We start from the raw sequence: 17,532 nt of genomic DNA, 5'->3' as shown, positions 1-17,532 counted from the left end.
GCATCTTGTCACTTTAATTTGAAGAAGAGAGAGGCGATGAAGAGAACTCTCTCATGTTACTTTCGCCCTTATTTAAACTCAATCTAGAAATTATCTCAACACCGTTAAAGAAGCCAATTCTGAACCTTCTGAACAACACTTCGAGCACCAATTTGCTCTCATTAGATCTGTCTTGCCCTAGTTTTGGTGTGGTATGATACACCGCGTGGCCTTTGTAGTGTTCCAAGCGCGCATTTGTATGAAATTCCACGCTTCAAATCTTCTTGGAAAGGAACACCCGCACTTAAGGCTCAATTGAGAATGGTGAATGTTCCAAAAGTAAAAAAGCACTTTTTCTCAAAATGATCCACAAATCGAAGAAAATAAGAATGTCCGATTGTTTATTTAGTCGATTATGACAATCGGACACGCTGGTTTGGTTCACTTTTTCGTTATTCTGGAGAAAAGTGCTTTTTCAGTTTTGGATAATATGCGATTCTCATTTGAGCCTTAAGGAATCGCCGCAATGTATCTAAGAATGGAGTATGTAAAACGGGAGCAAAACACGCGGCTGTTCCTTTCCTCAGGGATTTGGGAACGTTCAAAAATTACGTCCATGATTTGGGGGAGGGGGGGGGGTCTAGAAAAGTGTGACAGTACGTGTATTGGGTATAGGAAAAGTGCGTGACAGAGGGGGGAGGGGGGGTCTAGAAATCCCGAAAAACGATGGACGTAATATTTGAATCTTCCCTTTGCCGCGTATACTTTTGGGCATATGCGCGCTAATAAGCCTTTTTCTGATGTTAGTCCGCAAAATTTCGCTTGATCGAGATGTGAGTCGTATACGTATACAATCGTATACAATCCGAAAGACAGCGAACGGTTCGACATCTATCTGGTTTTGTTTGCAAACAAAGTAAACGTCAACATCGGAACAAAGCGCTCGCTTCGCTTGTTCGCTTTTTTAGTGGCGACGCGGATCAATTCCTATAAAAATCCGTTCCGAATCGAATACCTTCCGTTCCCAAAAGTTCCCGTCATCATGGAAGACAAGATCGGTTGCTTAGAGCAGGTGCTGCAGGACTTCCACACAAAAGGAAACCACATTCGGCTGATCAGCCAGGAGCCGGAGCGACTGGACGATGGTGGGTTCGTACGAATTTGTAAGTCCAGCGAAAGCATTGGAGTTGGAGAGCTTCCTGCGGGTCTGGAACCGTTGCTGGAACGTCTGTTGGCCACGGCCAGCAGTGCTGGTGATGGTGACGGCAGCCAGGGACAAGTGCTTCCCGACGTGATGGAAGAGAGGGGCTCGATACTGAAGGAGGTACGTGTAATAATGAGAGTTCGCTTTGATAAGGGGTTTTGTAACAAACTTATGATTTTTGGTTTTAGATCGTAGAGGAAGTCCTGGAACGAATCGACGAATTCAGTTCTCTGGAACAGTACATATGGCTGGTGAAGTTTTCCTGTGGATTATGTTTATTGAAGAATCTTCCCGTTGGAATGAGCTTTGAGATTAACAAAGTGATTCGTTCCGTCGCCAGTTTGGAGACGGAAGAGTACGAGCATTGTCCAGTTACGGTGCGTATTGAATGATTACTTTCGGAATAACTTAGTCTCAATACCAGTGTGGCACCGCACATCTAATTTTTTCTGTAGATCCACACCATCAGCAAGAGCTTATTCGAGGACATCCCCCTGGAAGGCATGAATCTGGTGCACGTAATCAAAAAACTTACCGTACTTAATCAGAAGCTCTTCTACTACGTTTCGATCACGCTGGTCTTCGCCGGAATCCAGCATTACAGTCAGTCCTCAGGCGGTGAATCCGTTCCCATGTACCGCCTGTTCGGGTTCGACGATGTCCTCTCCCAGCTCGGTGCGCTCAAGCTGGAGCACATCAAGCAGGAACGCGATATGCGGGTGTTTTTCCTGATACTGAAGCTGCTTTCCGCGTATCAGAATGCCGCCATCCTGAGGCACAGTCTCTGTCGCTGGGAGGACTTACAGGAACAGCACAAGGATTTTGCCGAGTTTTTCCGGATAAGCATCGACCAGAAGAAAGCGTTCATTCAGTGGCTGCTGAAGGCACGGAATTTTGTAGCCAACTTGAACTCTAAATCCGGAATGCAGGACATCGGGCTGAAGGAGGATTTGATGCTGGTAAGTAAAAGGATTTTGTTAGAAGAACTGTCTGTTCATTAAGAATAATAATTGACCTATTTCAGGTGACGGAATTGATTGATCTTGACATGATAGCCCTCATGGAGGACGATATCGAAGAAGCATCCCAGTGAGGGACTGGTGCATTTTTAACCTAAACCTAGTATTAAACATATACCTACCTAGTAAATACTCGTTCGCATAGTTAGTTTTTCAGCGCAACATGACGTGCATTTTTCAAAACGCAGAAAATTGTGATATTTATCCACATTGAGTTGACGGCGGTGGTGCTGCTCAATCCGATAGATTAGTTATTTTGGATAGAAATACAGTGTAGAATGTGTATAATGACAGAATTAAATATAACAAATAGCTAAACTTTCGCTAACCGTTGACGGTGTTCTGAATCAATCTCACAAATGTATCATTTCTAGTTGTGTATGTAGTTTTCGGTACATAAGGCTTGACTTCCTCATAAGACCGGAGCGCAGTAGGCGTTGCCGCGTGCAGACTAGTATGGGACAAACATCAAATTCTCGCTCCAGTCAACTTTTTCGATTCCATTTAGGTCCCATATGAACTGTACAAAATTTCAGCGCAATCGGTGAAACTATAATTTAGCGCAAGCGGGTCAAAGTTTGCATAGGATTTACTATGGGAAAAATTACACTTTCAAACAAAAAATTCCAGAGGTCACCCTTTGTCTCCTTAATTCAAATCGATCAACGCTTCCTGTAGGAAAATCATTTATGAAACTTTCCTTCGAAGACGGCAAAACAATTGGATGCTTGTGGAAAAAGTTATTGATTTATTACCGATTAGTAATCCAACGAACGGCTTTTTGTTTTGTTTTATTAGCAGCACTGTAGCTGCTGCCTTGGTTGTTGCTGTTTCTGGGGGTCGTGGCCTCCCGCCACCCCATGCAACAACGGAGGCAGCAGTGCTGCTGATAGAACAAAACAAAAAGCCGTTCGTTGGATCACTAATCGGCAATAAATCAATAACTTTTTCTACAAGCATCCAATTGTTTTGCGGTCTTCGAAGGAAAGTTTCATAAATGATTTTCCTACAGGAAGCGTTGATCGATTTGAATTAAGGAGGCAAGGGGCAACCTCTGGGATTTTTTATCTGAAAGTGTAACTTTTCCCATAGTAAATCCTATGAAAACTTTGAACCGCTTGCGCTAAATTATAGTTTCACCGATTGCGCTGAAATTTTGTACAGTTCATATGGGACCTAAATGGGATCTAAAAAGTCGACTGGAGCGAGGATTTATTTTTTCCATACAAGCGTGTCCCATACTAGTGCAGACGTGCTGTGAAGCTTACTGCGCTGCCATACCCAAGGAACAGAAGTAGCTGAACAACAGTTTCTTAAGCTAAAGTTTGCTTAAGAGTGGTTTATCCCACTCTTATACAGCAAAAATGTGTGTTGGGTAGTACCGCCCACCGTAGCCTCCCGATTTTCGCAGTGTGGACGATGGTTGGTTCTCTCAGCAGCTGATGCAGTTCGTGGCTTATTCGCCTTCTCCAATTCTCGTCTTCCATCTGTACCTACTCCGCTCTAGATAGTACGCAATACCTTCCGTTCGAAACCACTCTCCTTAATTCACCCTCTAAAGCAATGTTAAACAGCAAGCATGAAAGACCAACACCTTGTCGTAATCCTCTGCGAGATTCGAAGGGACTTGAATGTCTCTGATGCTCGAAATACGCACATTACTCGATCCATCGTCGCCTTGATCAAGGAATCCGTATTCGTGCATAATCTGCCATAGCTGGTCTCGATCGATAGTGTCATACGCCGAATTCAAATCGATGAACATGTGATGTGTGGGCACGTTGTATTCGCGCATTTATGCAACACCTGGCGGATGATGAACATCTGGTCCGTTATAGCGCGTTAACCCATGAATCCAGCCAGATATTGCCCTACGAACTCTCTTGCAATCGGTGATAGACGGCGGCATAAAATTTGAGATAGTATCTTGTAGGCAGCGCTCAGAAGTGTGATCGCGCGGAAGTTCCCGCAATCCAACTTGTCACCCTTTTTGTAGATGGGACACACGATACCTTCCATCCATTCCTCCGGTAATACTTCTCTTGGTAATAAGTAACGCAATGAACTAAAGAAGGTCTGTATTTGACGATAGCTTTAATACGAATGAACATACTTAAAACAAAAGACTTATTCTAAATTATATCTGGACTACTATGTTCGTCTTAACTCCAATACTCCTCCTAGACGAAACTGGTTAGTCCAATCATCTCTGCAAGCTTTGCTGTCCTGATTCTGGGTAAAGGCTTCGTAAGGATATCGGCTGCCATGGATTCCGATGGACAGTAGACACATTTGATGTTTCCCTTCTTGGTTTGGTCTCTCACAAAATGGATTTTAGTAACAATGTGTTTCGTTCTTCCCTGGGCTTGGTTTATATCTTCCAGGAAGCATTGATTTTCGTCATATGACCATTGTGCTTTGCAGTGTTGATTGGTTGAACTGAATGTAGATTCAATGGTAAATTTTAAAATCAGATAATTCAAACCTCTGATATAGTGATTCCAATTATACTACGGCATAGTGTAATGGTATGTTGTCGAAATCACTTATGTACCGGGAAAATATAATTCCAAGCTGGTGAGAATATTACCACTGAGGGGGGTTATGAGCCCAGTCAGACCCTTGATGGGACAATAATGTGGGATAGTATATGGGAATACCATTGAAGGTGGTAATAATCTCCGAGGCTTATGAAATCCGACAGGGCGCGTGCATTAGGCTGCGGATCTATGCTAAGGGAGATCAGTAGCATCTGTTTGTTATTAGTCATTCTTAATCGGTCGTCGACCAGTTCGGACGCGTTTTTTAATTGCTCCCGCACCTCGCGCGTATTTAGTTTTTTTTTATTTAAATCATTTTTATTAAGTCAGCTTTAAATTTGCTTCGACCGTCGTGCGCGATTTTGTGTGCTTTACTATCATGATTTGCAACGCCCCGGAATGCCGTGCATCAAGCACTCAACATGTGTGGATGTGTAGTGGAACCTGTGGACAAAGCTTCCATGCAGCATGCATAGGCGCTAAGCGTGATTGGGAGGAGAATCTTCGGAATTATGTTCTCCCTTTGTGCAAAAAGTGTGCCTCAAGTTTTTTGGAGACCGTCGACCTAAAAATGCTTTGCATGCGACAAATGGAGCAACAACATAAAATACACACACAGTTGGAAGGCATTACCATTATGCTGGATATGGCTGATGCAATTGAAAGGCGGTTGACCGTTTTGGAGCAGCGTTGGTGCGAAAATGCAACCCACAGCAAAAACATTATGGACGGTTTGAGCAGCATGGCACAACAGCCTTCATCAACGGAAACCGCTGACCAAATTGGCGAAATTTTACGTAGGGGCAATTCAAGCTTTGTGGATATTATCAAACAAAATATAAGTGATTCAGTGGAACGGATAATCGAAAAAATGAATAGCGATCGTCACGATTTTCTGTCAATTGCATCAGCGTCAGGTGACTTTCCGTCAGAAGTCATCATGGAAATTATGGACGAAGTTAAAACGTTGTCCGTAGGATTTTCCAAATTTAATGATGCAAATTCGAAGGATGTATTAAACATCTCATCGGATTCACCAGACAGTTTGGCTAATGAGCTGAATCGCGATCCAACTTTTGTAAAGAGCTCACCCAAAGCCCAATCAGGATGGCGAACCTTAGGATCTAAAACAATCTGGAGAAATGACTGGACTGACTATGATGAACGGAAGCAACGTCGTAAACTACAGCAAAAAGCTGCCGATAAAGCAAAGAATAGAAGAAAAATGTTAAAAAATCGCCAAAGGAAAATGGCAACAAACAACAATGAATCACCGCCAAGCTATTTTCATAACTATAATCATGACGACAGACATCGAAGCAATATTGACGATGACACCACTAGACTTCGCCCGTCCCGCCACAATAGTAACAGGAGCACAAATAACCATTCCCGCCATCATGATGCGCAAACTCTTCCACTGGATAAGGACCTGCTAGCAGCAGCGAAAGTAGCCTTCTCAAAGCCACCTTCGGCGCACCGAGGCGTAAAGTTCCATAGAGGTGAGATATTAAATCCGATTCGTGCAGACTGCCAACTCCCGCAAACGAGTTCTTCTACCAGCTGTAATAGGACATTAGGCCCGGCGATGCGGAATTCTTTCAGTAATTATTGCTCATCGTGTTCCTGTCAACAATCGAGTTTTTGAATAATTTGACGCTAGAGACAGAATGTTGTCAGATATCTTCAGGTATTAACGCAATCAATAATGACAATCTTTCAAAAACTTCTTCTCAATCTCATACCAATGAAATTCTAATATACTGTCAAAATTTTAATCGTATGAGAAGCTCGTTGAAAATCAAGCAGATTCATAACAATTTATTAAGTTCATCTTTTTCAGTTGTTCTCGGTACTGAAACAAGTTGGGATGAAGGCATAAAAAGTGAAGAAGTTTTTGGAAGTGATTTTAATGTTTTTCGAGACGACCGCAATTTACAATTGTCACAAAGAAAGTCAGGAGGTGGAGTTGTTGTTGCAGTGTCCTCTAAATTCAACTCGGAATTGATAAACTCATCGAAAGTTAAGGAGTTTGAACATGTTTGGGTTAAAACTTGTATTGCGGGTGAAACACATGTATTTGCATCAGTTTATTTTCCTCCAGATTTTGCAAATAAAACGGCATATGAAGTCTTTTTCGCTAACGCTGACGAAATTTTATCACAGCTACCCCCAGAAATAAAACTCCACATATACGGTGATTTTAATCAACGCAATGCTGATTTTATACCAGACATAGACAACGAAGGTATTTTGTTACCAGTTGTTGGGGACAACGAAACATTACAATTTGTGTTCGACAAAATTGCCATTATGGGATTAAATCAAATAAATAATGTAAAAAATCAACAAAATTGTTACCTGGATTTATTATTGACCAATGTTAACGAGGATTTCTGCGTTAATGCATGTGTTTCTCCTCTATGGAAAAATGAAGCATTTCATACTGCCATAGAATATTCTCTATTCGTCCACAACATTCCAAGATCTAATGACTATGAATATGAGGAAGTATTCGAATACCATAAAGCAAACTATGACAACATAAAGCATAAATTAAATGTGGTAGACTGGCAATCAATCTTGAAAAGTGAAGATAATATTGAAAATGCGGTTGGTACCTTCTATAAAATATTATATGAAATAATCGACAAAGAAGTTCCTACTAAAATGAAAAGGCGTCATGGAAATTTTAAACATCCAGTCTGGTTCAACAAAAATATCATAAATTTAAGAAACCGGAAGCAAAAAGCTCACAAAATGTATAAGAAGAATAACACTGATGAAAATCTACAAAAATATTTGGTAATATGTGACCAATTAAATACAGCCATCGGTATAACACTCGAAGAGTATAATGCGAAAACTGAGAACGAAATCAAGTCTTGTCCAAAAAATTTCTTCAATTATGTTAAGACTAAATCAAAATCAAGTAATTTCCCCTCAAAAATGATATTAGATGAAAAAACGGCTGAAACCTCTAAGGAGATTTGCGATCTCTTCGCTATATTTTTCCAAGATATCTATACGACTTTCTCCGAGAATGATCGTGATCTAGAATATTTTTCATTCATGCCCTCATTTTCAAGAGATGTTCATGTAAGTCATATCAATGTGGAGGACGTTTTAACAGGTTTAAAAAGTTTGGACGCTTCAAAAGGATCAGGACCGGACGGAATTCCCCCAGTATTTATGAAAACTCTTGCAATTGAGTTGACATCTCCTCTATTTTGGCTATTTAACATGTCCCTTGAATCATCTGCATTTCCCAGTATTTGGAAAAACTCATTTTTAATCCCTATATATAAATCGGGAAAAAAGTCCGACATACGAAATTATCGTGGAATTGCAATTATTTCTTGTATCCCAAAACTGTTTGAATCCATTGTTAATAAAAAAATGTTTAATCAAGTGAAAAACAGAATAACGAATTCTCAACACGGGTTTTTCAAGGGCCGCTCAACTGCAACTAACCTGCTAGAGTTTGTAAATTTCACAGTAAATGCTATGGACCACGGCAATTATGTGGAGGCTCTATATACTGATTTTAGTAAAGCTTTTGACCGCATAGATATCCCTTTATTGCTGTTCAAACTCTCGAAAATAGGAATTGATGACAAACTGTTTTCATGGATTCAATCATATTTAACAAATAGACAACAAACAGTACGTTTCGAAGGTAGCAAATCTCAACCCATTAATGTAACGTCTGGTGTCCCCCAGGGTTCACATTTAGGTCCTCTTCTTTTCATTTTATATGTGAACGACGCATATTATATATTCAAGCATTCAAAGATATTAATTTATGCAGATGATATGAAGATTTTCATGGAAATCAAAAGTGAAGAAGACACTAGTATATATCTAAACGAAATACGTTTGTTCTACATATGGTGTAATAAAAGTTTGCTTCAGTTAAACGTTAAAAAATGTAATTCTATCACCTTTAGTAGAAAAAGGAACCAGCATATAACTAGTGTGACCTTAGGGGATCAAATCGTTGAACGATGTGAAAGAGTTAGAGACTTAGGTGTGATCTTAGATACTAAAATGAGTTTTATCGATCATTACAATACAATAATTCATAAAGCTACCAACATGCTGGGGTTCATAAAGCGATTTAGTATCAACTTTAACGATCCATACACTATCAAAACATTGTACATTTCTTATGTGAGATCGATTCTTGAATATTGTAGTATTGTTTGGTCCCCATTTATGAAAACTCATGAAGAACGCATAGAATCGGTGCAGAAGAAATTTTTGCTATTTGCTCTACGTAAACTGAGATGGACAACTTTTCCACTTCCTTCTTATGAATCACGTTGTATGCTAATAAACATACAAACTTTAAAGGAACGTCGTGAATATGCTATGATAACATTTGTAAATGACATTGTTTCGCAACGTGTAGATTGCAGCAATCTGCTATTCTGTTTTAATTTTTATACTCCGACTCGACAATTAAGAAATCGAAACATATTTGCGGTCGGTCATCATCGTACAAATTATGCGAAATTCAGCCCAATCAATAGAATGATGTTAATTTATAATAAGCATTACGAATCTATCGACTTGACCATGTCTCGTGTAAAGTTAAAACAATATTTCAACTCTGTACGATACAATAGAATATAGAACAAATTATGTATGTATGTAGTCTACAAACGGTTGACGAAATAAATAAATAAATAAATAAATAAAATGCCGTTCTATGAAAACGCAGTGTGAGTGATCTCCTATGGTGCTGTAGTACTATAAATGATCTCATTCTCTGTGAATTCTAACTTTGGCTATCTAGTCAGTAAATAGTAAAATTATTAAGATAGCTTAAGAGCTAAGCCTTAAAAGCATACATTTTCTAAATATGACAAGGTTTTGAAGACAAACATGAGATGAGTATCAGATTTTAATCTTTTAATGAGTCATTAGCATAATCGTATGTGAGACATAGGGTCATGTCGAGCAATTGATTCAGTACTACAAATCCACGCGGACAATTTCATTACAAACTATTGGTTTTCGTCAGTCTTATGGCGGAAAGGCTCAGCTATGCTGCAAATCCATATATTAGAGTCCGTTCATAAACATATAGACCGATCCCTCATAAAGTTTTGTCCATGCAAAACCAAAATTGCATGAAGTTACAACTTTGCCTCTCCTCATGAAGTATATATGATTTATGAACGAACTCCTAGTTGAATCAAATTAATGGATTTTTATTTCTGGGGCACCCATTGGGTATATCACTTCAATAATACAAATACCGCTAACTCTTCTGTAGTTTTCTGTAGTTACACTATCCATTTGAAGATGTATAGTAATTAGTAGTATTTCATATAACCAATATCTATATAACTTCCTCAATCCTCTTTGTAAGATTTGGTAGATAGTATGACAGCATTAATTGAAACACGAGAGCTCTTATATCATGTTATTATTCGCATGGTTAATTATTTTATGAACAATAATTTTATTGACGAATCCGATTTAAAATATTTGAATAGTAATTTTTGTTAAGCCATATTAAAATAATCACTATCATTATCAATGAATGCTACCCACTCAAGATCTTCGCTACATTAAATTTTGAATTACTGGAGGCTTCACTTATTAACAAATTTACAACAAACACGCTATAACAGTATCTAGAGAATCGTGGAGGGTGAGAAACCTGAACTAGTAGCAGTATTCATATAGATTAACAATTATACTCTATTATTTTCAATCATTGCAACATTATACTAATATGTGCGGGCCGCCCATTTGCTGAGTTGTGCGGCCAATTATTCTCTTTCCATTCCAGAAACGACCGTTTTGAAGCAAGAAGTGTCCTAATATCCAACACAAACGGGACTGGTCCGAAACACACAAGATAAGTACAACAATTTTATAATAAGGCACCCAACTCTTTCTACTACTTTGCTAATAGATAATGCAATATGCATACTTCAATATCAATTATTTGTTTGTTTGCGCCTTTATTTATGACACTATTGAAATAGTGTCTCAATTTATCTTAAAAATAAATAATAGTTTACAATTTATCTTATTCACATTTTTCAATTCACTTTAAAGTATCTAACACTGCTTTTACAATTGTTTATGTAAACTTGTATCTTAATTATGTTCATTATTAATAGTAGTCCGATAATCCAAGTCTAGTGATTTTTTTCCCAAGGAATAGAAAGAGTTGGTGTCATAATCAATACAATACTTGAAACTGGAAACTCCTTATTTCCCCCTATGGGTTATAGGGAGGGGCGGGACATTCGAGCCTACTCATCAGTGGAAAGGACTTGATATGCTAATCGGTTTAGCATAGGGCAGATACAAGTCTACTGGTAGACGTATCGCCCAGCGAAACAACGCAGATTGGCCACGGCCAGGGGGTGCGTTGATTATAACAGAACAGAATAACAGAATGTGTTTCGTTCTTGAACTGATTTTTTCTGTCTCAACCATCTTCAAGCAGCTTTGATCGTCTTCATGGATGACAAGATTTTCGGGGTTTCTATTTAATTCTCCCAGCAACTGTTTCAGCCATAACGTCTCTTGTACTGCTTCTGACAGTGCTATAAATTCTGCTTCTGCCGTCGATAAAGATACACAAGTCTGCTTCCTACAGGCCCAGCTTATTGTTCCTTCGTGTATCTTGCGATTTCCTATCCTTCCTGTTTTCGGCCCAATCTGCATCCGAATAACCTACGATCCCTTCAGGTCCAGACATGTTGCTTAAACGCAAACGGTAGTCTTTGGTGCTTTCAGATACCGGATAACACGTTTGAGTTCAATCCAATCCTCTTGAGTTGGTCGGCTTGAATTTTTGCTCAGTATAGACAGCAGTCGAAATATCCGGCCTTGTGTTAACAGAAACATATAGTAGCTTTCCAATGATCTTCTGATATTCCTTATTGTCTAGTAATGGTTCACTTTCACTCTCCGTGGTAACGTATCCAGGATCCAATGGAATATTAGATTCCTTTGCATCCTCCATTCCGCTCGAAACTAATTGATGTACCCTCGCTGACTAAGGAATTAATATCCGTCTTCATTTTTCTCAACTTCCACGCCGAGGTAGTGATGAATTTCTCTCATCTCGCTGAACTCGAACGATTGCCTGAGTGATGTTGCGACCGCTTCTAGCATCGTACTATCCTGGCTTGCCACAATAATATCATCCACGTATATCAGCACATAACACCAGGAACCGTGCGTGTGTTTCCGGTACAGACATGGATTTGACTTACACCTCTCAAAACCTTGCTCCACGAGTGCTTGATGTAGCTTGTGATTCCAGGATCTAGCCGCCTGCTTAAGTCCGTACAAACTCTTCCGTAATCTGCAAAATTTGGCTTCGTTACCTCCAGAGGCAAACCCACGTGGTTGCTTTATATAAATTTCCTCCTCGAGATCGCCGTTGAGGAAGGCGGTCTTGATGTCATACTGCTTGACCATCATGCGTTCTTTTGCTGCAACAGCCATCAGTGTGCGGAAAGTGTTCGAAGTTCGAAGTGTTCGAAGTTTGTCGAACAACAGGTGCAAACACTTCATAATAGTCAGTTCCAAACTGCTGACTAAAACCTTGGGCAACCAAGCGAGCTTTATAGCGAAGTATTTGACCAGCCACATTACGTTTGATTACGAATACCCATTTGATAAATCTTCCAATGTCCACGTTCGGTTAGTTTGAATTGAATTCATCTCCTCCTCCATAGCCGCTCTCCAGTTTTCCGCATCGGGTGGTGATGACTTCATTGTAGGATCTAGGAAGGTTGTCCTGTCTATCAGTGGTAGCCACACCACCAAACTCCGGACGCACATCGTCAGCATCAAAGCTTTCGAAAACACTGGATCCATCGTCGCGCACCTGTGAAATGTTGAAAGCCGGAAGCCCTTTGCAATTAACTGTATTAACTGTCGAAAAAAATTTCATGTTTTTTTGGTCCCATACAATTTTTGACAACTTTAGGCCCCTTGAGGGACCACTGAGCCTTGAGATACGGACTTCAAATTTTGACACGATCATTTTTTAGCTAAAACGATCATTTTCCACTAACGAACTTATAACATTTCTAATTTTTGCAAAATAAGGGACGGCCTAAGCTACAGCCTGCGCTCAAAACGACTTCGATAATTTGGCATCAAATAACATGCACCGCGCCTTCTCCACAATGGTCCGATTTGCGCGCTCCGCCAATCCGTTTTGTTCGGGAGTCTTTTATGGTCTGATGCCTAATTCCTGCCTGCTTCAAGCACTGCTGAAATAATCCGTTAACATATTCCTTACCATTATCGCTGGTCAACTTCTGCCAAACTTCCCGAGCTGTGGTTGCATCTCGAACATGGTAGTAGTTCTCCGGCTCCAAGAATAAAAAGATTTTCCTCTAGCCTTCTTGTCCTTCACTGGATCAACAGCTTCCAAGGTGCCATCATCCTTCTTCTTGGGCTCGACCGCTTCCCATAAATCTTCTACTTCGAGGTACGTACATTACATACATTTATTTGTTCAACATCATTAAGACAAGACATAATCAACAATAGTACGCCACAATACTCGGTTTGTGGCTGCCGCTCTCCATCCTCGGTCGCGCCCAATGCCCGCCAAGTCACGCTCCACCTGGTCCGCCCATCGTGCTCTCTACGCTCCACGCCTTCTTGTGCCAACCGGATCTGTTGCAAACACCAGCTTTGTAGGGTTGTTGTCCGGCATTCTTGCAACATGCCCTGCCCACCGTATCCTTCCGGCTTTGGCCACCTTCTGGATGCTGGGTTCGCCGTAAAGTGCAGCGAGCTCGTGGTTCATTCTTCTCCTGCACACCGCCGAAGATCGTTCTTAGCACGCGTCGCTCGAAAACTCCGAGTGCTTGCAGGTCCTCCTCGAGCATGGTCCATGTCTCGTGCCCGTAGAGGATCACCGGTCTTATTAGCGTTTTGTACATGGTGCATTTGGTGCGTGGGTGAATCTTTTTCGACCGCAGTTTCTTCTGGAGCCCGTAGTAGGCCCGACTTCCGCTGATGATGCGCCTCCGAATTTCACGGCTCACGTTGTTGTCAGCCGTCAGTAAGGATCCGAGGTAGACGAATTCCTCCACCACCTCGAAAGTATCCCCGTCTATCGTAACATCACTACCCAGACGGATCCGGTCGTGTTCGGTTCCGCCTACCAGCATGTACTTTGTTTTTGAGGCATTCACCACCAGTCCGACCTTTGCTGCTTCGCGTTTCAGGCGGGTGTACAGTTCTGCCACCGTTCCAAATGTTCTAGCGATAATGTCCATGTCGTCCGCAAAGCATACAAATTGACCGGATTTTGTGAAAATCGTTCCCCGGCTGTTGAGCCCGGCTCGTCGCATCACACCTTCCAGCGCGATGTTGAAGAGTAGACATGAGAGTCCGTCACCTTGTCGCAGTCCCCGGCGAGATACGAATGAACTGGATAGTTCACCCGAAACCCTTACGCAGTTTTGCACACCGTCCATCGTTGCTTTAATCAGTCTAGTCAGCTTCCCAGGAAAGCCGAGGTACGTCTCGACAGCGAAACGCCAGGTCGTCCTGTTCTCTCTGCCAATCAGCCTCTCAATCATCGTATTTCCGCTGTTTGCCATTTGCGTAATCCTGGGTCCAAAACCTCTTGGTAATGAGTAACGCAATGAACTAAAGAAGGTCTGTATTTGACGATAGCTTTAATACGAATGAACATACTTCAAACAAATGACTTATTCTAAATTATATCTGGACTACTATGATCGTCTGAACTCCAATAACTTCCTCCTCCCAAATCTTGGTAATTCTTTATTACACCTACGATCCTAACCTCAAAATGACTGACAATTCGCAGGTCATTTTGACAAATGCAACATGTGCATGAAAGAACGGCAACAAGATCGATAAAGTAGAATAGAGCTTGCTGACGTTTATTCACCTCTCTCTTTCAAGCTTGCAGGCGGGATAGGATTTGTTTTCATCGGGAAACCTTTCCTGATGACAGCAAATCCTATTCCGCCTGCATGTTTGAAAGAGAAAGGTGAATAAACGTCAGCAAGCTCTATATATTTTCTGTCTTTTTCGTGCATGTGTGTGGTCTGTCAAAATGACCTGTGAAGTGTCAAACATTTTCATGGCTAGCTTTGTTGGTGTAATGAAGAATGACCCAGTAGTAGTGCTCTCACCAGTGCTTCTCCACCGTATTTTAGAAGCTGGCTTGGTAGGTGTTCTGCTCCAGCGGCTTTGTTTGTTTTTTTTATCTGTATTAACGAGATTTTTAGCCCTAGGCTAGTTCATCTCGGGACCCACACTTTACTTCCCTTCCGAAGGAAGAACTCACATTTTTGCGAGTTTGTCGGGAGTGGGATTCGATCCCAGGTCCTCGGCGTGGTAGTCAAGTGCTCTAACCATCACACCAGGTCCGCTCCACCAGCGGCTTTGTTGTTTTTCAACCGGCCAACCTCCTCCTCAATCTCTTGGAGGTCAGGGGCCGAAAGTCTTTTGTCCTGTACACGTACTCCAAGATCTGTTACCACGCCACCTTCGGTACTTGCAACGTCGCCATTGCAGCTCAACAAGTATGGTCCAAACTGGAGAAAGCTTTCGAGAGCTCCGGTCTAACCAGGCGAGTCGGGCTTCTTCATAAGCTAATCAAAACAGAGCTGTCATCGTTTGATTCCATGATAGACAACGTCAACCAAATCGCGACGACAGCGCACTAGCTGGACGGGATTGGATTCGTTAAGAGATTTTGCATCCGGGCCACGAAATGAAACGCGAGGCTAAACGAACAAGTAACGATGGTTTATTATGACTATGGGAATATAACTTGAAAAACATCTGCACATGATGAGGACTTGTTTGGGAACAATCATCAGGTTGCTAACAATCGCCAACTAGGGATATCTTCAATTACAACCTTTCTCGATCGTGTAACCCTAGGTTTCTACGATGTGCAGTGAAACGATCTCCATCCAACGCCTTCGTAGAAATGTCAGCTAGTTGATTCCAGAATCTTCGCCATTCCAATGCATCCATGGTTATCTTCGAATATTGTCACTGGTTCCACATACTTAACGCCTAAATCCTTAAGAACTCCTGTCGGCCATATAGCTTCAGCAGCAACAAAGCTCAGCGCAACGTATTATGCTGCACTGGACGACATCTCAACACTTGACTGTTTTTTGCTTGACCAGGATATTGTGTTTCCGACACACCATTTTTCTGTGACGAGTAAGAGCTATCGTCGGTTTGATTTTGATCCCCCTTCGCTTTTAAAATCTCCGTTGTTCATTTGAACAGTATACCGTACCTTGGTCGACCGTCAGCTTGCTAATCTTGAGATTCCAGTGAGCGGATGCTATCGTCTCATATTCTTGAAAGCAGTCAAATACTTGAGACTTTCGCTTGATAGTGTAAATGACGGCAAAATAGCAGAAGTAGTCTATAAAAGACAAAAAATAGTGGGATCCATCCCACGCCGGAGGGTCTATGGGCCCACACACATCTGAGTGTATTTGCTCTAAAGGACGGCTTGCAGCTATTGAACGGATCTCTGCACTAGACCGGCCCACATTTGTATGAGACGAAAAAAAAATTTTCAAAATTCACGCGGCACCCTCTAGAATTGTGCTTTTGGATGAGAAGAACAATCTGTGAAAGATTCAGTTCAATCGGTTAAAAAATGAGCTGGCGCAAATGAGTTGATGGTTTGTATGGGATGTTCAGTCGAAATATATGGGAAATTGGATGACCTCTAGTCTCTGATATGGCACGCCGGTTTGGCGAGTGCGATTTGGCTCAGAATTGAAAGAATGGTAGTTGAGACCCTAAGGAACAACTTTGTAGAAGACCATACCATGATAAAACTTAATTTAGTTACGGTTTCAGCTAACGAAAGCAGAGTGAGGACATCTTCCCCCGTTTACTCTTGGTTGTTACATGCAGCACGTGTTTGCCGTTCGAAACCTGCACACTACATCAAAGGCGGCTATGTTGTCCTTAATTATTTCCATTGCTCAGGCACGTGGGGGGTATCGAGACAATGAAGAATTACATAGCTGCCTGTGATGTACCGCGCAAGCTTCGACCGACAAACACGTGCTGCATGTAACAACAGAGAGTAAACTGGATAAGATATCCTCATCCGGCTTTCGTTAGCTGAAACCGCAAACTGAATTAAGTATTATCATGATATGGTCTTCTACAAAGTTGTTCCTTTTAGGGTATCAACTACCTTTCTTTCAATTCTGAGCTAAAACGAACTCGCTAAACCGGCGTAGTGAGTGAGAGACTGTAGGTCATCCAATTTCCCATATATTTGGACTGAAAATCCCATACAAACCTTCAACTCATTTGCTCCAGCTCAGTTTTAAACCGATTGAGCTGAATCTTTCACAGATTGTTCTTCTCATCCAAAGGCACGATTCTAGAGGGTGCCCCGTGGAATTTTTCGACATTTTTGTATTTGGGCCAGTCTACTCTGCATTGCTTACCTTCGACACAAGTTTAAAAAAAATCGATCTTCTTCAGCTTTGCTTCAATTCCAGCAATCATTTCAAACTTTAACAGATTCTCCATGACGTGTTGATTTGGGTGACAGTGCCACACGGAACTCACCTCGGTTGCGCACAAGTTGGCTTGGTGTTTGTCATCAGCGATCAATTCTAGCTCGTATAGGTTTCTATTCAGGAATGCATCTGCAATCACTTGACCGTTGTTCTTCATTACAGCTTTGTTTGCACCATTTTTCCCTTTAACAGTAGCTAGATACCGCTTTCGGAAAGCCTCTTCCATTGGCGTA

General features: G+C 41.3%; 2 protein-coding genes across 2 annotated transcripts in view; one reads left to right on the top strand and one right to left on the bottom strand.

Annotated features, from left to right (window-relative positions):
- The window catches only part of LOC134290450 (uncharacterized), a 37,472-nt gene extending 23,190 nt beyond the window's left edge, over window positions 1-14,282 (bottom strand). Inside the window, exon 1 of the mRNA XM_062857621.1 lies at window positions 13,233-14,282. Within this exon, the coding sequence (XP_062713605.1) occupies window positions 13,352-14,224 (873 nt within the window). The 5' untranslated portion in view covers window positions 14,225-14,282 and the 3' untranslated portion in view covers window positions 13,233-13,351. The remainder of the gene's footprint in view (window positions 1-13,232) is intronic.
- LOC109415599 (uncharacterized) lies at window positions 903-2,531 on the top strand. The gene is made up of 4 exons (XM_019689497.3): window positions 903-1,303; window positions 1,372-1,560; window positions 1,639-2,142; window positions 2,208-2,531. The coding sequence occupies exons 1-4, from the start codon at window positions 1,022-1,024 to the stop codon at window positions 2,274-2,276; spliced, it is 1,044 nt and encodes a 347-aa protein (XP_019545042.2). The 5' UTR covers window positions 903-1,021; the 3' UTR covers window positions 2,277-2,531.
- Window positions 14,283-17,532: the final 3,250 nt, after the last annotated feature.

Source organism: Aedes albopictus, chromosome 1 (assembly GCF_035046485.1).
Source record: "Aedes albopictus strain Foshan chromosome 1, AalbF5, whole genome shotgun sequence".
Taxonomy (NCBI): domain Eukaryota; kingdom Metazoa; phylum Arthropoda; class Insecta; order Diptera; family Culicidae; genus Aedes; species Aedes albopictus.
This window is presented reverse-complemented; position numbering and strand designations above follow the sequence as displayed.

Excerpts from the sequence above, each read along its gene's own strand:
- LOC109415599 (XM_019689497.3), top strand. The coding sequence starts at position 1,022 with ATGGAAGACAAGATCGGTTGCTTAGAGCAGGTGCTGCAGGACTTCCAC. Across the intron at positions 1,304-1,371 it reads GGGGCTCGATACTGAAGGAG|ATCGTAGAGGAAGTCCTGGA; the intron begins GTACGTGTAATA and ends TTTTGGTTTTAG. Across the intron at positions 1,561-1,638 it reads ACGAGCATTGTCCAGTTACG|ATCCACACCATCAGCAAGAG; the intron begins GTGCGTATTGAA and ends TTTTTTCTGTAG.